Source organism: Leucoraja erinacea, chromosome 10 (genome assembly GCF_028641065.1).
Source record: "Leucoraja erinacea ecotype New England chromosome 10, Leri_hhj_1, whole genome shotgun sequence".
Taxonomy (NCBI): domain Eukaryota; kingdom Metazoa; phylum Chordata; class Chondrichthyes; order Rajiformes; family Rajidae; genus Leucoraja; species Leucoraja erinaceus.
The window spans coordinates 47503076-47524391 of record NC_073386.1 but is presented as its reverse complement, the minus strand read 5'-3'; the positions used below and the strand labels follow the sequence as shown (position 1 = coordinate 47524391).

The 21316-nt window shown below is 48.0% G+C and overlaps 1 protein-coding gene across 2 annotated transcripts in view; it reads right to left on the bottom strand.

The window, feature by feature from the left end:
* LOC129701136 (testicular spindle-associated protein SHCBP1L-like) overlaps positions 1–20846 on the bottom strand; it is a 44326-nt gene extending 23480 nt beyond the window's left edge. The window contains exons 1-4 of one of the 2 annotated variants that reach the window (XM_055642150.1): positions 20418–20846; positions 5275–5424; positions 4664–4878; positions 4491–4577 (exon numbers count right to left, since the gene is read on the bottom strand). In XM_055642150.1, coding sequence (XP_055498125.1) covers positions 4491–4577; positions 4664–4878; positions 5275–5424; positions 20418–20714 — 749 coding nt within the window. In that variant the 5' untranslated portion in view covers positions 20715–20846. The remainder of the gene's footprint in view (positions 1–4490; positions 4578–4663; positions 4879–5274; positions 5425–20417) is intronic. The other variant, XM_055642151.1, reaches the window with a different exon arrangement.
* Between the last annotated feature and the right edge of the window lie 470 nt (positions 20847–21316).

The window sequence follows — 21316 nt, the reverse complement described above, 5'->3', positions numbered from 1 at the left end:
TGTTCGAACGTTTTCCCCTCCGACATGCCCACTTTTATGCTTTCCTTGATCACGCGATTGAATCGTTCAACCCCACCATTCGATTGGGGGTTGTATCTTGACGTCCGCTGATGTTGAATGTCATAACTCGCGAGGAAAGTGGAGAACTGTTCAGATATGAACTGAGGGCCGTTGTCAGTCATTATGACCTCCGGCAGTCCCCACCTAGTGAACAGATTTTCGAGAATCGCGATGATCGAGCTTGTCGTGACTGAGAAAGTAGTTGCGATCTCAGGCCACTTGCTGTGGAGATCGTGTACTACAAGTAGAAACTGCTGGCTTCTTGGCGCAGCTTGCACCTCTCCGAAGATGTCGACCTGCAAGTGCCTCCATGGTTTGTACAGCCATGGGATTGGCTGAAGAGGGGCAGGACATGGTTTAGTTGCTTTCTCACTAATTGTGCACGCTTCACAATTTTTTACGAAATCTTCTACGCGACGATCTATTGCTGGCCACCACACTGCCTCACGATACCGTTGTTTCATCCTAACAATGCCCGGGTGTCCTTCGTGTGCCAGTTGTAACATGTGGTGTTGCAGTGATTTGGGTATAACCACTCGGGTTCCGCGCGTGACACATGTATCGTCAACCACAGGCTGTTCGTGGCGTACCCGGTGGTAAGGAACCAAGTCGTCTGCTATCTCCTTGGGCCAGTCTGTCCTGAGATACTGGCAGACGATTTGCAGTGTGCCGTCAGCTGTCGACTCTGCTTTCAGCTCTCCCCGCGTCACTAGATTCGCCATTGCATGCGAAATTACCGCGAGAACGTATTTGTCGATGTCGCTTGATGCGTCGCTATCGCGTGTGCTTGCGGGTGCCACCGTCGGGATGTGACTGAGCATGTCTGCGATGCGATTGCGTGAACCTGCGAGGTATTCTACTTTGAAGTTGTACTGGTCAAGGCGATCATCTGTAGATCCTGAGCGGACGATGTCCTGAGCTTGACGTGTCCAGCAACGTAGTTAGTGCTTGGTGATCTGTACGGAGAGTGAATAGTCTCCCGTATAGGTATACGTGCCAGTGTTCACACACGTATATGCACGCTAATGCTTCGTGCTCCCCGGTGGAGTACTTGCGTTTGGTTGCAGTCAAGGGACGGGACGCATATACGATCAGTCGTTCGCTTCCATCGATACTCTACAAGAACACTGCTCCGATGGCTATACCGGAAGCATCTGTTGTGACGTATGTTTCCGCACTTGGGTCGAAGTGTGCGAGAACGGGCGGAGATGCTATTTTGTCTTTCAGCGTGTTGAACGCAAAGTCCTGCTCATCCGTCCATTCCCACTGTGTGTCTTTCCGTAGCAGCATCTGTAGAGGTTCTGCGATCTGCGTGTACTGCGGCACAAACTTGCGGTAGAAGTTGGTGGTGCCCAGAAATGACGCTAACTCTTTCACATTAGTTGGGGCGGGGAGCACGTTGATGCTTGGACATTGTCCTGAGTTGGCTCATCTCCAGTCGCTGTCACTCTGTACCCGAGAAAGTCAATCTCGGACAAACAAGAGGACATGACTTCAGAATTAAGGGACAGAAGTTTAGGGGTAACATGAGGGGGAACTTCTTTACTCAGAGAGTGGTAGCGGTGTGGAATGAGCTTCCAGTGGAAGTGGTGGAGGCAGGTTTGTTGGTATCATTTAAAAATAAATTGGATAGGCATATGGATGAGAAGGGAATGGAGGGTTATGGTATGAGTGCAGGCAGGTGGGACTAAGGGAAAAAAAGTTGTGTCGGCACGGACTTGTAGGGCCGAGATGGCCTGTTTCCATGCTGTAATTGTTATATGGTTATATGGATGCTGTAAATGTGCACTTTGCTGCGTTGAGCGTCAAGTTGTGTTGCGCCCGACGAGCTAACACTGCATGCAGTCGTCGATCGTGTTCCTCCTTGTCCCTTCCATGGACCATGACATCATCGGGGAGATTGAGTGCTCCATCAATGCCTGCCAGAACCGGCGCCACGATTTTTTGAAATGCGCTAGGCACTGAGCACAGTCCATACGGCATTCTACGGTACTGAAATACTCCTTCATGTGTAATGAATGCTGACAAATGCCGATTGCGTTCTGCTAGTGGTACCTGAAGGTAGCTTCGGCGTATGTCCAGTTTTGTGAACACCGTTGAACCATGGAACGACACAGCTAGCTCTTGCATTGTTGGCAGAGGGTATTTGCCCGGAATGATGGCTTTGTTGACCAATTTGAGATCGATCCACAGCCTGAGTTCACCGTTCTTGCGTCGCGCGAAGACCAGATTCAATATCCAAGGGGATGAATCGATGCGCTCAATGATACCATCCTTTTCGAATCGTTTCAGTTACATTGAGATTTCCATGTGAACGGAAAACGGTAGACGCCGTAGGTGTTGTGAAACAGGCCAGACTGATGTGTCTACACGAGGTGCGTGGCAGTACCCTTTAACTATCCCAAAACCCGAGAAAAGGGAGGGGTACTCATGCCTATAGTCCGTGTCGCTGATCACATTGATGTTCATGCCGGTTGAGTCCTGAAGCTTGAACCCTAGTTGATCAAACAAATTGACTCCCATCAGACTCTTTCCTTCTGCGACGTAGAATGTGAAGCTATCGAGGTTAACTCCTTTGTCGCAAACAGGAACGGTCACTAGCCCTCTCGTGGGTATGGTTGAACCATCATAAGCGTGAATAGTGTCCCTCGGGGGAGCAAGTGGGTAGTCTGAAAAGTACCTTTTGTAGAGGTCGACACTCAAAATAGAAACCTTCTCGCCCACATCTATGAGAAGCGATACCAAGGTCCCAGCGATCGCGACCATGCAGTCTTTGAAAGTCCCTGTTGACCGAACATTCTGGTCAGCCCTGTCCTTTATGGAGTATACGTCGTGTCTGCCCGGAGATTCATCATCTACGTGGCGGACAGATGACGTCTTCTCCTTCGATGACCGGCATACTTTCTCGAAGTGATTCAGCTTTGAACATGCGTCGCATCGTTTACCGTACGCTGGACATTCCCCGGGAGCGTGTGTCCGGCCACAATTCGGACACTGCTTGTTTGAGCGATTGTGTTTAGATTGCCTCTGAATGCCCTGCACTGGTGCTGTGTTCAGCTGATGAGATGCATGACTAAATGCTCCCCCATCATCCAAGCTTCCTTACATTTGCCTGCCTTGCCCTTCACTCCAACAGGGACATGCATGTCCTTAGCTTTTGTTAGCCCTCTTTTAAAAACATCCCACTTTCCTGACATTCCTTTTTCTTCAAACAATCTACTCCAATCAACTTGAGAAAGTCCCACTCTCATACCCTCAAAGTTGGCTGTACCCCAATTTTGCATTATAACTTGTGTCCCTTCTGTATCCCTATCCACAACTATATTAAACCTAATCAAACATAATTTGCAGTTTTTTTGCTTCAAAGGCAACTGTGAAGTGCTTTGAACATGCCTCCAAGCCTCTGCAAAATTAGAGCCTCATGTAAAGATTAATATAATATATTCAGCGGCAGAAATAGTGCTGGCATGTAAAATGGCATCAGTATTTGGACACTCTATGCCTACAGTGATTGGAATTTATAGATTATTTTAAAATCAATTCAATTTCTAAGTTCATTTTCACGCACATTCAATATACTGCTGAATGTGGTGTGGCGGCGCCTAACGGCAGCAGCTCGACTACAGTCGTCTGTCTCTTTTTAAATTTTGTCTTGTTAAATGTATGTCTTGAGCTAGATTTTATTTTTTTTTTTAGCTGTGTATATGTGGGGGGTGGGGGGTGGCTGTGGGGGAAACTGTTTAATCTCTGCCCTGTGCGGGGACCCGACTTTTTCCCTGTCGGGTCTTGGATGTCGTTGGGCCTATCATCGAGGAGCCGGCGAGGGCCTCCGGCCGGGGACTAACCTGAGGGCTCCAGTCGCAGAGGCTGCGGACCTGACATCGCGGAGCTGGCTGTCTTCGGAGCGGGAAGAGCTGTGGTGGCACACGGCTGCGAGTCGACTTTGGAACTTCGGAGGCTCCGGCCGCAAACCCGGTGGACAGTAACATCGGAGCTCGCAGGTCCCGGGTGGGAGACCGCTTTTCCGAGCTCCGCAACGGCAGCTTCTCCTGCTGGAATCGCGGGGTTCAAAGGACACAGAGCCTGGGCCTAACATCGCCCGGCGTGGCTTAAACGGCCACAGGACTTACCATCCCCCGCCGGGGGCTTAACATCGGCGCCCCAGTTCGCCTCGATGCTGCAGTTGGACTGCCTTCCATCACAGTGAGGAGGTGTTGGAGATTCACTGTGATGGATGTTTATGTAAACTGTGTTAAGCGTGGGTCTTGGGTTTTTTTGTAATGTAAAAAACTAGTAAATGAAATTTCATTCAAACCTGGTTGTTTGAATGACAATAAAAGGCATTCCATTCCATTCCATTCAGTGCTCTCTAAAATTTCCATTGGTCTTTAGTTGTTACTGTTGGAAACAATTTTATGGAAATAACTTACAAACGTATGCGCTCCTCTATTAGTGCAGTGTAATTTTCACAGCCTTCCTCATCATCCCAATCTCTCCATAGAAAATCATAAAAAAACCTGAAAAGTCATTAATAAATATATAATTGGAAAAAAGGATGAACAGAAATTGAAGTAATTATTGATATAATACTTTTTTTATTTACCTAACATTTTCCAGAGCTTGAGCAATACTGCATACAACAGGATCCTGATCATCTATTGGATAAACTTCCAACAATGGAACACAGTGGTCTAACTCATCCAAAACTTCCTCAACAAGTTCTCTTGGCAGATTAGCGATATTAGAAGAATATGGTTCTATAACTGATACTTTAGCTCGCAGATGAGAAGATTGGCTCTGTCGTGGCCTACATGTAACCTATAAAGCATTAAATGCAACATGAAAAGTTATTGCCTAGAATGTGAAATTCAATTTTCACTAAGAAGCGCATGTTCTATATGTGAAAAGATTATCATCATACTGAGAAAATCATTTAAGGCACCATCTGTTCAACATTACTTAATTCTGCATGAACTGGTATTCTACGTACCTTTGTATAACCCTTTTTTCACTGCATACTTTGATTTTATAACTAGAGTAGGCAAGTAACTTTAAGAGCTTGAAAAGGTAACTAGGTAAGGAAGAATGTTGGGCTGTCTGCCATTGATATAGTCATGCTTCATACACTCATGCTTCTCCCCATTTCTCAACAAACAGAACAATTTTAGTGAGCTAGCTTTAGAACCTTCTGGAATTTAAAAAAAAATAACGTACCTCAACTAAAATACCAACATATGGTATAGATCCTTCATCATACTTTACAAAGAAAAGCTCAGGATTTGTTTTCCATATTCCCAACCATGTGCTTTTGGCACGTAGCTTTTCAGTGAGGTACTTGCTCATAGCTTCATCTGCTTCTTCCGCCTTTGTAGAAATGACAAATGTATTATTTTTTAAATATTCTATTCTGGCTAAACTATACTTAATATTAAATCAATGTTATACAGCACAGAAACAGGCCTTTTAGCCCTTCTTATTCTTGCCAACTTAGGTACCTGCCAAAGCTTGTTCCATTTGCATGCGTTTCGTAAATTTCCCTCTCAACCTACCCAATCCGCGTGCCTGTCCAATTGTCTTTTACACTTCATGGTTATATCAGTTAATCAGTTCCTCTAGCATGTTGTTCCATATACCTACCACATTCTGAAAACTTGCCCCTCGGATCCCCTTTAAATTTCTCCTCTCTAAATCTTTTCCCTCTCATCTTAAACCTATGCCTTCTTGTTTTAGACCTGCAACTATAGACAACATTCTTCACTGTCTACTATACCACCAATCATGGTGTCATCCACAAATTTACTAATCATGCCACCTGCATTCTCATGCAAATCATCTGTATGACAAACAACCAATTCCTGTGGCACACCACATGTCAAAGGTCTTCAATGTGAAAAATAACCCTCCACTACCACCCTCTGACACTTAACACCAAGCCAATTTTGCTAGCTCACCCTGTAATTTAACCTGCTAGACCAGCCTATCCCATTTCAAAGGCTTTGCTAAATTCTGTGTAGCCAAAGTCTACTGCCCTGCCCAGCAATTTCTTCTGTCCAAAGTCTACTGCCCTGCCCAGCAATTTCCACAAAGTCCTGGATACACCTGGTCAGACCCCAGAAACATGCACCTTTATATGTTTTAAGAACCCCAACACCTCTTCCTTCATAACGTTGAATGTTCAGAACACCACTGTTCTCTTCCGTGAACTGACTGCCCATGTTCTTTTCCAAGATACAGACAAGAAGCATTCATTTGAGCCCTACCCCATCTCCAATGGCTCCACACATATGCAACCAAACTTACTCTCTCTCCATAGCTACATTTTTATTTTTAATATATTCATAGAATCTTTTAGGATTCTTCTTTACCTTGTCTGGCAGAAATATCTCATATCCCCTTCTTAATTGTTTTCCTACATCTCTTACAATCCTTACGGGATTTGCTTCATCCTAGCTGCCTTTACATGACATATTCCACAATATTTCAATATCCGTCATCAATTGGGTTTCCATAATTTTGCCAGCATTGTCCATCACTCTAAATGGAACATGGTTGATTGAACTCTCCCTATTTTACTTTTTATAGCCTCTCACTTGCCAGACCCGCCACCACCTGCTAACAGTCTCTCCCAATCACCTTTTGCCATCAAAATTAGCCCTTTCCCAATCTGGGATTTTAATTTGCAAACCTGCCTTATCTTTTTTCTCACTATTTTTGAAACTAAAAGAATTATAGCCACTGATCCAACTCATATCTATCTATCTATCTATCTATCTATCTATCTATCTATCTATCTATCTATCTATCTATCTATCTATCTATCTATGTATCTGTGTGTGTGTGTGTGTGTGTGTGTGTGTGTGTGTGTGTGTGTGTGTGTGTGTGTGTGTGTGTGTGTGTGTGTGTGTGTGTGTGTGTGTGTGTGTGTGTGTGTGTGTGTGTGTGTGTGTGTGTGTGTGTGTGTGTGTGTGTGTGTGTGTGTGTGTGTGTGTGTGTGTGTGTCAGATTCAATTTCAGATAGTTTTTTGTGTGTGTCAGATGGCCTTTGATTCCTTGGTCCGCCAAAACACTGAAAACCTCCGACATTTTTTCCATTTTGCTAGCGATTTCACTTTTACATTCACTCATCCACTCTTCAAAACATTTGGACATTTTTATGTACATGTTTATTTAATAAAATCCTACCCCCCACCACACTCACTCATTTTAAAATCTAAAACGAGCTGCTGACGTCACAATCCCACATGCCGACCAATCTGCCTCCAGTATGCTTCCAAGTATGCTCGCGCCATGGCTCCCGCTGCTGGACTCCAGTGCGCCTGCCTGCCCAGATACTAGAGGATACTATAATTTTTGCGCCTGCCCGCCCCCCCACTTTACCCATCCTCTCCTTCCTCTCCCCCCTTCACCCCCACTCCGCCCTCTCCCCCCCTCCCTCTACTCGGGGTCTGAAGCGCTGAGGATGCGAGCCCATGGAGCTCAGAAATATCGAGAAAGGTTTTCAAAAGCCCGCCCGCCGCGGCCTTGCTCGGGGTCCACGCCCGTCCACATCCTCGCTCGGGTCCGGCGCCTGTTGGGGAGGCTGCTGCCCCAGGCCAAGCCGGCTCGACACCTGCTGCCTCGCTCGAGGTCCTCAGGTCGATCCCCGCCTGTGGCCTCCCTCGAGTCTATATCCGCCGCCCAGCGCCTGGTGGGGAGGCTGCTGCCTGGGCTGGAGCAGAGCCTGTGCTTGAGCAGAGCCTGGAGCTGGAGTGAGGGCCAAACCCGGGTTTTGGGATTGTGATGGGGCCGTGACCGAGGCCAAAAAGAAGCCGCCCCATACCCGCCAGCAGTCTCTCTGTCTCTGCCCTCTCTCTCTCCTCTCTCTCTCCCCCCCTCCCTCCCCCTCCCTCCCCCCCCCCCCTCACTCTCTGTCCTCACACCCCCCCCCCCCCCTCAGAAAACAGACCTTCATGGTCAGGTCAAGACCTCTTCACTTACTACAACTGGGAATTGGAAATGGTGCCAAACCGGTGACTCTGCATACCAGGGGTCTCCAAACGATGCCTCTATCCTCTCTCTGTCTCTCCCCTCTCTCACTGCCCTCTCTCTCCATTGGCCGGCCCTCTGCTGCATTTGATCGTTAGCTCTCCACTCGCACCAGCATGGTCGCCCACTCAATAGACGCCGCAAATCGGAAACCCCAGCTCTCTCTCTATCCCCCTCTTTGTCTCCCTCCCCCCGCTCTCTCTCTCTCCCCCCTATCTCTCTCTCTCTCCCCCTCTCTCTCTCTCCCCCTCCCCCTTTACCCCTCCCTTCCTCTCCCCTACCCCCCCTGCCCTCTCCTAAACCCCCTTCCCCTCCTCTCCACCCCTTCCCTACTCCCCTCTCCCCCTTTCCCTTCCCCCCCTCAGCCCACCTCTCTTTCCTCCCATCTCTCAACTGCCTGTCGGCCTGCAGGCGAATTGATGGCGTACGCAGCGTCTCGACGGGCGTACGCAGCGTCACAACGTCATACGCGTCTTGACGGTGTATGCCTAGCGCGTGGCATTGCGCGATGATGTCAGGCCGCCCCCCCTTGCAACCGCGCGTTGCGGGAACAGACCCAACGGGTCTGCACTTGGTCTAGTATACTTTTAAAACTCTGTGTGTATGTGTGTATGTCATTGTTTTGGCCTTTGATTCATTACTCCGCCAAAACCAGACGCTAACATGCCGAGATTTTTACCATTTCGCTAGCCATTTCACTTTTACATTCGCTCATCCACTCCTCATTAAATTTAGTCACTTTTCTGTACACATTTTTAATAAAATCCTTCCCCCCCCCACTCATTTTTTCACCTCCTGCTGGCCAGCGACCATAACGGCTGCTCTTCTCCAAAAACGCCAACATTTTTCCCATTTCGCTAGCGACCGACTTTTTTCCCATTTCATTAGCGATTTTACTTCCTCCACTTCTCCCCCGGCCCGGCTCTGTCACGCTGGCCGAAGCCAAAGATCACCTGCTCCCCCCTGCTGCTTTTCACAGTCCTCACTGGCTTGCACTGTCCGAAAATCAGGCGCATTGAGGGCGTACGCAGCGTCTCAACATCATACGCCTAGCGCGTGGCGTTGCGCGATGACGTGCGTTGCGGGAACAGACCCAACGGGTCTGCACATGGTCTAGTCTATATATTAAAACTCTGTGTGTGTGTATGTGTGTGTGTGTCTGTGTGTGGGTGGGTGTATGTCAGATTCGTCCTTTGATTCCTTGGTCCGCCAGCACTCCGTCATTTTTTCCATTTCGCTAGCTCATTACTTTTACATTCAATTATGCACTCTTCAAAACATATTTACTTTTTTATGTACACATTTTTTAAATAAAATCCTCCACCCCCCCCCCCTCCCCACTCACTCATTTTGTCGCCTCCTGCTGGCCAGCAACCATAACAGATGCTGACGACCGCCTCTGCTCCAAAAACGCCGACATTTTTCCCTACAGCTGGTGCCCGGCCCGGCTCTGTCACGCTGCCTCAAGCCAAACATCGCTTCTTCAACCGCTGCTTTTCCAGCAGCGGGGGAACAGCCAGTGCGACAGAGCCAGCGTCTCAGAAGTGCCGAGGATCGGATCTTCAACCGCTGCTTTTCCAGCAGCGGGGGGAACAGCCAGCGCGACAGACCCGGCATCTCAGAAGTGTCGAGGCTGCCAGGCCTCACACTCTCTAACCGCCACTTTCACTTACTTCATTCCACAGTGAGTTCAGTTCAGTAACTACACAACCCCCCCTCACCCCCATCCCCATCCCCTCCCCCCCCCCCCACCCTCCCCGTACTCGGGGTCTGAAGCACGTTTGGGGACCAGACCCAACGGGTCTGCACTTGGTCTAGTATACTTTTAAAAGTGTGTGTGTGTGTGTGTGTGTGTTTGTTTGTGGGTGTATGTCAGATTAGATTTTCAGATTAGATTTTTGGCCTTTGATTCGTTGGTCAGCCAAAACCACACGCAAAAACTCCGAGATTTTTTCCATTTCGCTAGCCATTTCACTTTTACATTCACTAATGCACTCATTACATTTAGACATTTTTATGTACACATTTTTTAATAAAATCCTTCCCCCACCCCCCATTCACTCATTTTCTCGCCTCCTGCTGCCAGCCACCATAACAGCTGCTGCCGCCCGGCTCTCCTCCAAAAACGCTGACATTTTTCACATTTTGTTAGCGATTTTCGCTGCTGCTCCCACCTGGCTCTCCTCCACTGCCTCCCCCCCCCCCCCCCCCCCCCCCCCCCCCCCCGGCTCTGTCACAATGGCCGAAGCCAAAGATCGCATGCTCCCCCCGCTGCTTTTCACCGTCCTTGCTGGTTTGCACTCTCTGAAAATCCCGCGTGTCAATGGCCTGTTGGCCCGCAGGTGCATTGAGGGCGTACGCAGCATCTCGACGGCCGTACGCAGCGTCTCGATGGGCGTACGCAGTGTCTCGACGTCGTACGCAGCGTCTTGACGTCGTACACAGCGTCTTGACGTCGTATGCAGCGTCTTGACGCCATACGCCTAGCGTGTGACGTTGCGCGATGATGTCAGGCCGCCCCCCCTTGGAACCGCGCGTTGCGGGAACAGACCCAACTGGTCTGCACTTGGTCTAGTATATATTAAAATTCTGTGTGTGTGTGGGTGTGTGTGTGTCATTTTGCATGTGAAACGTATCTCCTCGAAAACCAGACGCCAAAACGGGAAATTTTTTACATATTTCAGTAGAGATTTTCCTTGCAAGCTTAGAAATCCACTCCTCTGCACCTTTGGTACATTAGTTTCCTGACTTTTTAATTAAAATTGTTGACCAATCTAAACTTTTTAAAAAAAAATCTGACCGCTGCCCAGCTGCTGACGTTACAATTACAGTGACACTTTTATATCTTCTGGTAGAAAATTTCCGTATGATTTCAAAAATCCAATCCTCTATAAATTTGGTACTTTATTTCCCGAGATATTTACTAAAATTTATCACCAAACTGACATTTAAAAAAAATATTAAGGTTGCCCAGCTGCTGACCTCACAATGCCTTTGCACCTGACCCAACTGCCTCTTGGCCCTGCCCGGCTTTGACCCCCCCCCCCACCTGCCTCCTGGCCCCGCCCCCCAGCTTGCCAGGTTGTTGACTCCATTGTTTGTCATTGAATTGAATTGAATTATTTCTCACTTAACATCACTAATTCTTAACATTTACGTGTAATTTCAGACAGTTTAAAAAAAAAAATTGCTTTCTTCATTGACAGTTTTAGATCGGACCCATTGTGTGTGTGTGTGTGGTGTGGGTGGGGGGGGGGGGGGGGGGGGGGTGGTGTTAGTGTGTGTGCCCAACTGCTGACCTTACAATGCCTTTGCACCTGGCCCATCTGCCTCCTGGCCCCGCCCCCCAGCCTGCCAGGTCATCTCTCTCTCTCCCTCTCTCTCTCTCTTTCTCTCTCTCTCTCTTTCTCCCCCTCTCTCTCTCTCTCTCTCTCTCTCTCTCTCTCTCGCTCTCTCTCTCCCATCTCCCTCTCCCCCTCCCTTTCTCCTCCTCTCCCTCCGCCCCACCCTCCCCCCCCCCCCACCTCTCCCCCTTCCCTTTCCCCCCTCTCAGCCCCCATCTCTCCCTCTCTCTCCCCCCCTCTCTCTCACCCCTCATCCCCCCCCCTCACCCATCCCCTCTCACCTCCTCCCCCCCCTCTCCCTCTGTCTCTTGCCCTTCTGTCTCTGCCCCTTTTCTCTTTTTCACCCCATTCTCTCTCTGCCCCACGCACTCTACCCCCCCCCCCCTCTAGACGCACCGAGGGGGGTAGTTAGCCTGTGTGCGGGGAGGGGGGGGGGGGTAGTTAGTGTGTGTGACGCCGCATTCCTTCCCCCAATCTCACTCTCACCCCCCCCTCTCTCTCTCTCCTCCTCTCTCTCTCTCCCCCTCTCTCTCTCCCCCCTCTCTCGTCTCTCTCTCTCTCTCTCTCTCCCCTCTCTCTTCCCTCCCTCCCTCTCTCTATCCTCCCTCCCTTCCCTCTCTCTCCCCCAACGACCTGCCCTCCCCCACCCTCCCTCCCCTAAACACCCTTCCCCTAAACCCCCTTCCTCCTCCACACCCTCCCCTCCACGTCTCCCCTCCCCTACCCCCATCCCTCCACCCCCTCCCCCTTTCTCTCCCCTCCCATCTCTTATAATAATAATAATAATAAATTTTATTATGGGCGCCTTTCAAGAGTCTCAAGGACACCTTACAAAAATTTAGCAAGTAGAGGAAAAACATGTAAGCGGAATGAAATAAATAGTAGAGATAATGACTAGTACACAAATTAAAGACAGAATTCAATAGAAAACACAATATGAGGCAAATCAAGCATAGATGAAAAGGGAGGGGGACGTGGGGCTAAGGATAGGCAGAGGTGGAGAGATGGGTCTTGAGGCGGGACTGGAAGATGGTGAGGGACACGGAATTGCGGATGAGTTGGGGGAGGGAGTTCCAGAGCCTGGGAGCTGCCCTGGAGAAGGTTCTGTCCCCAAAACTGCGGAGGTTGGAGTCGGTTGATGTAGGTGGAGCTGATGCCAAGGAGAAGTGAGTTGCAGTAGTCCAGTCGTGAGGGTTGGTGAAGGCATGGGATGAGTCTTTCAGAGCGTGGGGGCCAGATGTGTGAGGGAGGGTCTTTTTTGGTGATGGACCAGGATTTTGTAGTGATCCGGGTTTTAATGGGAAGCCATGTGAGGCTTGGGAGAGGGTGGGAGTGATGTGATCACGCCAAGGTTGGTGGGGGTGATGGAGATGGGGATGGGGCGGCTGACAGTGATGTTCTGGACCAGTGGGGTCGGTTGATTTAGGTGGAGCTGATTTGGAGCCAAGGAGGAGTGAGTTGCAGTTTTCTGTTTTCTCTTGAACTCCTCCCTGAGTCTTCCCAGCCTCAGGTGTGAGAGAGGGTCTGATTTTGGCCTGCCAGGTGAAAGAAGGAGGTTTTTAATGACCTGGCTCCCTGAGGCTCAAGGGAGAGGGTGGAATCAAAGATCACGCTCTGTTGAGGGCCAGGGGAGATGGGGAGACTACCCTCTCTAGCCGTGCCTGGTGAGTTGGGGGCTATGATTTTCTGAATGGATTGGAGCGGGTTATGGGGTTAAAAAAGGATTCTGTTTTTAATATATTGCTCCAATCTCAAGGGGGGTAGTTAGTGTGTAACGCCGCATGTGTGTGTGGGGGTTGTTAGTGTGTGTAACGCCGCATGCCGCCCCCCCCCCCCCCCCCCCCCGCAAATGCGCGTTGGGGTAACAGACTTGGTCTAGTATACTTTTAAAACTCTGTGTGTGGGTGGGTGTCATTTTGCCTTAGAAACGTATTACCTTGAGAACCAGACGCAAAAACGCAGAGATTTTACATATTTCGGCAGGGATTTAACATGATTTCAGAAATCCACTCCTCTCTAAATTTGATCAATTATTTCCCCCAATTTTGAATAAAATTATTCACAAAACTCACTTAAAAAAAAAAACACCACTTCCCAGCTGCTGACATCACAATGCCCACATGCCCACCAATCAAGGCCCGCCTGCCTCCTGACCCCGCCGCTGTGGATTAATGCAGCTGCTCTCATCGCGCATGCGCAGTTTTCCACGAGGTACGTTACTCCACCCACCCCCCGTTTTTCAAAAAGCGCAGAAAGAACGAGAATGTTCTGCAGCAAAGATCCTAGAGCTGCGCTCAGCTATCGGATCTTTGTTCTGCAGATCGCTCACGCGCTGAACGAGGTTCTCCTCACTGTCGGCGCAGCTCGTGAAGCCACGCCCCTCCCATCCCCTGCGCACTCATTCCAGCTGTGGGTTTCCAAAGTCAGAAGCCGCTTCTGTCTCCGCATTTCATAGCGCACTCACTCGCCCGGCTCCCCTCCACTTCCGCCACCCCCCCCCCTCCCACTTCTCACCTCTCTCCCATCTCCTCTCTACCCGTCACAGGGGACGACCTCCTCTCCAGGGAGGCCCGATCGTCTGCCCCCCCGGGCCGGCTCTGTCACGCTGGTGGGTGCGCTTACATTTGCGTAAGCCATGATCGGCTGGTCTCCCAGCTGCTTTTCATCGTCCTCAGATCGCTCCATGCCTCACTCGGGCTGCCTCCCCGCCCCCCTCCTCTCTCTCTCCCTCCTCTCCCCCCCTCTCTCTCTCTCTCCACTTCTCTCCTCTCTCTCCCCCTCCCCCCCCCTCACCCCTCTCTATCTCCCCCCTCTCTCTCTCTGCCTCTCTCTCCCTCTCCCTACCTCCTTTTCTCTCTCCCCTCTTTCTCTCTCCCCCAACACCCTGCCCTCCCTCCCCTAATCCCCCTTCCCCCTCCATACACTCCCCTCCACCCCCTCCCCTACCCCCTTCCCTCCACCTCCCTTCCCCCCCCACCTCTCCCCTCCCTTCCCACCCCGCCCTCCCCCCTTCCCTTCACCCCCTCTCAGCCCCTTTCTCCCCTCTCTCCTCCCATCTCTCTCTCCTCCCTCCTCCCTCACTCTCCCCCCTCACCCACCCTCCCTCTCCTCCTCCCCTCCACCCCCCTCTCTGTGTCTTTCCCTTCTGTCTCTGCCTCTCTCTCTGTTTCTCCCCATTCTCTCTCTGTCCTCACTCTCTACCCCCCCCACCTCCTCCCTCTCTAGACGCGCCTGCGAGTTGGGGGCTATGCGTCGGTGGATAGGGTGGTTATGGGGTAAAAGGAGCAAATTAATAATATTAATATATCAAAGGGGGTAGTTAGTGTGTGTGTGGGGGGTGGTTAGTGTGTGTGGCGATCTGAGGATGGTCAAAAGCAGCGGGGGGGGGGGGGCGGTCGATCGTGGCTTCAGCGAGGGGAAGCCCACCCACCCGCGTGACAGACGATCGGGCGGGGGAGGCGGAGAGGAGGTTGTCCCCCGTGATGGCCAGAGATCACCAGGTGGGAAAAGGTGTCACGATTCCCCGAGTCCCTGCGATCGACGGAGGAATCGCTGGTCTCCATAGACGGCCTCTCCCAGAGGGAGTAATGGGCGCCTCGATCAATTTCCCAGGCGATTTTTGACATCATGGCATAAATCTTTATCGGAATGTGTAAAAATTTCACCGTTAGCGCATCGTGTTTTCAAGGAGACGAACGAACAAATACACAAAATACATCCACATCCTAGATCAGAGTTTTATAATTATAGAGATAATCAGGGTCTTGGAAGATGTAGTTCAATGCAGATATTTTCCATATTTTGCACATTGCAGAACAAAAATGATAACTATTCAGAGAACTGTTCAGAGAAACGGTTGCCTAGTCTACGCTTGGTTTCACCGATGTAAGGGAATGTAAACATAAGATACAGTGGGTAACTGGAAAGATGTAATAGTGGTACCTGTAAGGGATAAATTGAAAGCAATGGAAATCGGTACACAGCTATAATGAAGACAAAAATATAATCCATTGAGATCAAAACAAAATCTAATAAAGGAACAATCACATCAGACAGGCCCCCTCACTGTCCATCTTCAAATCCAGTGTTAAAACACATTTGTACTCCCTGGCTTTTGACCATGCCTGAGGCTTTGCTTCTGTTTGTGGTGTTTTTGATGTTTCTTTATTTTGCATGTCTTTTCCTACTATTTCTTTTGATTGTTATTTTTGGTGTGTATTAACTTTTTTGTCAATGATTAGTGATGTACAGCACTTTGTTGCAGCTATGTTTGTTTTTAAAGTGCTCTATAAATAACATTATTATTATTATTATTATTATATTGGGTTGTTTACATAACAGATGAAAGGTGGATAAAGAAATATGCAGATAAATCAATGAAAAGAGAAAACGCAGAATAATAATGATGGGAGATTTCAACGACAAAATATTAACTGAACTGAAGAGGTAAGGAATCAGGGAATCAGTTTCAACATAATGTTTTCGAACCTAAGATGTATAAATCCTAGTGAAGGAGAAATTACTATTGGATCTTCTAGCAATGGGGAATGAATTACACCAGATAAAAACACAAAAGCAGATGGCTATCTAGGCAATGGTGACCATTAAAATATATATTGAAAGGGTTCATACGTAACTGGAGGTCTTCATTGCAAGCTGGTCCCCAAAAATGTAGTAAGAAATTCAGAAGAATCTTGTTTACCCAAAGAATGGTGAGAATAAAGAATGCCTACAGATTGGTTGAAGTGAATCGGTATATTTATGATGTGGAGAACAGTGTTTGTGCCATGTGCAGAAAAGGTCACAATTATGATGTAAACCATGATGTGAATACATTGGAGAAATCATGATATTCATGGCTGAGAACAGAAGCTGGGAGAGAACACATATTTTGCATAACAACACATTCAGTTTAACATTAATGGTAGAAAAAAAAAACAATTAAGAGAAAGTACAGTAGAAAGTAGAGTCATGGAGTTATACAGCATTGAAACTGGCTCTTTGGCACAACACGTCCATGCTGACCAAGAATCCCCATCTAAGCTTGTCGTGTTTGCCTGCATACCTGACCAAGTGCCTTTTAAATGCTGTTATAATATCTGCCTCAACTTCCACCTCTGGCAGCTCATTAAATATACCTACCACCCTCTAAATAAAAAGGTTGCCCTTTAGGCTCCTATTAAATCCTGGCCCTCTCACTTTAAACCTACGTCTTCTAGTTTTTGATTCGCCTACCCTGGGTAATGGACTCTGCATTCACCTCATAATTTTATACCCCTCTACAAGATCACTCTTTAGCCTCCTGCACTCCTAGGAATAAAGTCCTGAGCTGCACAACCTTTCCTTATGGCTCATACCCTTTGAAATCTGCTCTGTAGACTTTCCAGTTTAATGACAAGTAGATATGGGGAAGTGTACGTTTTTTTTAAATTATTTTTTAAATGTTTATAAAGTGTACGTTTTAGAAGAAAAAAACGTTCTTATGGAACCTTACAAAAAGGCCTTGCTGAAGTCCATATGCCATGAACATAGACAGCAGGCTACAATATGACAAGCATGCCTAACTACATGGGCCATCAGAATCAGCGGGAAGCCACCAGTCGAGTGCTAGTCGAGTACGGCTGGTACGTCCACCTCCGGCTCTCCCTGTGCTCGCTCTACAACCCCATGTGCACCGATCAAGTGTCCACCTCCATCCCTGCCTGCAGAACCCTGTGTGAGCGGGCACGCCAGCGCTGCGACCCCATCATGACGCAGTTCAACTTTGGCTGGCCCGACTCCCTGGACTGCACCAAGCTGCCCTCCAGGAACGACCCCAATGCCCTGTGCATGGAAGCCCCCTGAGAACGCCTGGAGAGCCCCAGACGGAGCAGGGCACCGAGTCACCGAGTGAGATTGGGAATTCCTACAATATTCTACTACCTTATTGATGTTTACTCTTTCCGTTATCAACTCAAAACATCAGTACAGTTGAAAAAGGTTCCATATGATAGGTTACTCTGAAAAGTTAGATCGCATGGGATCCAGGAAGAGCTAGCTAAATGGATACAGAATTGGCTTGTTGGTACAAAGCAGTGGTGGCGGTGAGAACTTGTATTTTGGATTGGAGACCTGTGATTAGTGGTGTGTCTCAGGGGTCAGTGATGGGCCCACAGCTGTTTGTCATTTATATCAACAATTTAGATGGGAATGTGCAAGACATGAATAGCAAATCTGAAAATGACACTAAAACAGATGGCATCATTTATAGTGAAGATCATTATCAAAAAATATAGCAGGATCTTGATCAACTGGGCAAAGGGGCCGAAGAATGGAAAATGCAGTTTAAATCAAGTAAGTGTAGGGTGTTGCATTTTGTGAAGTCAAATCAGGACAGGATCTTCACAAAGAATGGCAGGGCCCTGGGAGGTATTGCAGACCAGAGGGATCGAGGAGTATGTACATGGTTCCCTGGAAGCGACATCACAGGTAGGTGACAAAGCCTTTGGCATACTGCCTTCATCAGTCAGGGAATTAACTAAAGACATGATGTTACAATTGTACAAAATGTTGGTGAGGTGTTACTTGAAGTGTTATGTTCTGTTTTGTTCACTCTGCTGTAGGAAATATATCATTAAGCTAGAAGGATCACAGAGAAGATTTACAAGAATATCGCCAGTACCTGAGCTGTAGGGAAAGGTTGTGTAGTTTAGGTCTTTATTCCTTAGAGTGCAGGGGATTCTTACAGATCTCTTTTCAACCTCCTTACTCTCACTTATGCCCTTGAGTTTTGGATACCACCTCCTCCCAATGATAATTAAAAATAACATTGTAGATTATGGGATTAAAATCAATTTCTAAATTGGTGTATGACACCAAAATGGGGCGGAGATGGTGAATTCAAGTGGGACTGGAACAGTTTAGAGGAGGATATTCATATATTTGCAAATGGTCAATAACAGACAATGACACATATCAGTTAAATTGGAAAAGCAGAATACACATATCATCTGAAAGGTGTGAATCTGAGTGGGAATAGAAAACATAGAAAATAGGTGCAGGAGTAGGCCATTCGGTCCATTGAGCCTGCACCGCTCGAATAGGATCAAAGGAATCATAGATGGCAAACAGACCAAATACTAATTGTAGTTTCAAAGGCAGTAAGTCATAAAAATCGCAGATGTAGGTAGTACCAAGGTTATTTCTGGAGTGATTTGAAAACAGGGAAGTTAAACAGGGAACAGTTAAAGAGCTGTTATCACAACAGGCCAAAATGTTTTTTCTTTGCGATTTTTATTCTTGTTCTAAATCTTGCTTACAGTAAAAACAAAATCCTAGTGTGGTATTTCTTTCGGGTAATTTGAAATGTAGACTTGGCGAGTCACAGTAAACAGGCAAAGACATTTCTAGGCACCATGCCACCTATCTAAGCTAATGTAGAGTGAAATGGAAATTTTCTCAACTAATATCCAACCTGCCTTTGGCTAGGCTTATTTGTAAAAAATATAATATGATAAAGGAAAATAGTCATTATCTTGCTTGTTTTCTCCCTTCCGCCACCTCTCATTACATTAGCTTCATTTTAGGATAACGCAGACCCTATTGCTGTAATCACTGAACCTTGATGGCCAACCAAGGAATTGCAAACAGCATAATTATGCTTGACATCGATATAAGTAAACCAATATCTGAGAAACGATAATATCCTGCAGAAATCAAGAATTCTATTACATTAATCTTATTCAGATTTTTCAGATTAAAAATTCAGATATCTTGTCCATTGTCATCCCCTCCCCAATCTGTGCACATCCCAAATCCTTGACTTTCCACTTGTCACTATAATTTAATGTTTCATGTATCTTGTTGTGTTTTATGATTGTTGGGAAACCAATTTCCCTCCTGGGATAAATAAAGTTATATCGTATCATACAAGAGGAATGGGCTGCATCTGAACCCATGGGGACCAATATCCTTACTGAAAGATTTACTGGTGCTACTCAGGAGAGTTTAAACAAGAGTGGTAGGGGAGTGGGAACCAGAGTACAAAGTCAGCAAATAGGAGGACCGATGTGGAAGTAGAAGTTAGGTCAGTAAGTCTCAAAGGAAGGACAGGTAAGGCAAGATTAAGAAATATGATGAAACTGATGCACTGAAGAACATGCTTATTTCAAATGCAAGGAGTATTGTGGGAAAAGCAGATGAACTTAGAGCCTGATCAGTGTTTGGAACTGTGATGTTGTTGCTATTGCAGAGGCTTGGTTGGAAGAGGGACATGACTGGTAATTCAATGTTCCAGAGTTTTGATATTTCAGATGCCATATTTGGAATAGTGTCCAATCCTAGTCGCCTCATTGCAGGAAGGATATGGAGGCTTTGGAGAAAGTGCATAAGAGGTTTACCAGGATGCTGGATAACAAGAACTGCACATGCTGGTTTACATAAAAAAGACACAAAGTGCTGGAACCACTGAGCACGTCTGAAGAAGGGTCCTGACCCAAAACATCACCTTATCATGATCTCCAGATATGCTGCCTGACCCAGTTACTCCCGCACTTCGAGCCGTTTTAAAAACTAGAATGCTGCCAGGATTAGAGGATTAGCTACAAGGAGAGGTTGAACAAACTTGGATTGTTTTCTCTGGAGTGTTGGAGGCTGAGGAGACTATTATGAGAGGTATTGATAGACTAGTGTTGGAACTTTTTACCCCAAGTTGGAAATGTCAAAGAGTAGAGGGCATAACTTTAAGGTGGCAGGGGCAAAGATTGACAGAGATGAGTGGGGTAAGGATTTTTTTCAGTGGCATTTACTCTTGTGGAACATTGTCATTGCCTGGCACTTTTGTGGCATGACAGTTACGCCACTTCTAAATTATGTCCAATTGTCGTCTAGGTCTGCTGCACTCAACAGGCATGGGCTGCTTCATTTGCTGAGGAATGGTGAATGGAATTGATTGCCACCCAGACATATATGCACCTCCTTTCCCACCAGCGTTGCTTTACATGTCACTACCTTGCAAGAAGCTAAAATTTGATCGCAGTACAGGTTCATCCTGCTCTCTGGGGTGAATTTGACAGTTGACACGTAAACCGAGGGCAGAACGTGCGCTTCTTCCACCTCCTCCGATTCCGTCGGTCTGCGCTTCAGCTCCCGCTGCGCCGCTTTAACCGGCCGAGGAGATGAAGTCAACGGACGAACAGAACTGGCCCCACTGTTTTTTCCTGCACTTTTATCATCCAGCTCAACTTCTGCCGCCTGGCTCTGGCTGCTTTCGCAGGAGGTGTCCGTCTCGGTAGAGGCCGACGCCATGACCACACCCGCCCGTTGCTCTGGGGCTGTGGCCAACTGCCCACGGGAGCGCGAGGAGGAGATGGTGGGTGGGGGAAGGGAGGGGAGGTCACAATCGGCGTCTAAACCCCGACCCGGCCGCAGGTGAAACAAGCAGCGGGCAAACCAACGGCACGCTGGCACGAGACAATGGGCACGCGCGGCAAACGCGCGACAGGCTCTCATTTAAACCGGCGGGCGCCAAACACCCGACCCAACGGACCCAGCGCCGGCCTCCCCGGGCAGCCCGATGGCGGCGACGCACGGCAACAGGTGGGGCTGGGAGCATGTGTGCGCTAACCGCTACGTTCAAAACAAAATCAAAATAAACTTTATTCATGATTTAAAAAATACGCACAGAACAAGAACTGTGCAAAATTCCTCCGCTGCTATAATACATTCGTTAGCGTAAACTTTGGTGGTGTTTCCCCAAAACATAATTATACCCAGCGCCCTTGCCACTCGTGTGACCCCCCCCCGGGGGTGATATATATCCCTTCCCTTGTTTGAGGGGTGTCTCCACCACACCCTGTCCCCCAATGTGAAGCAGAGGAAGGACCCTGGACTGTGGTCCTCCCCCTCCC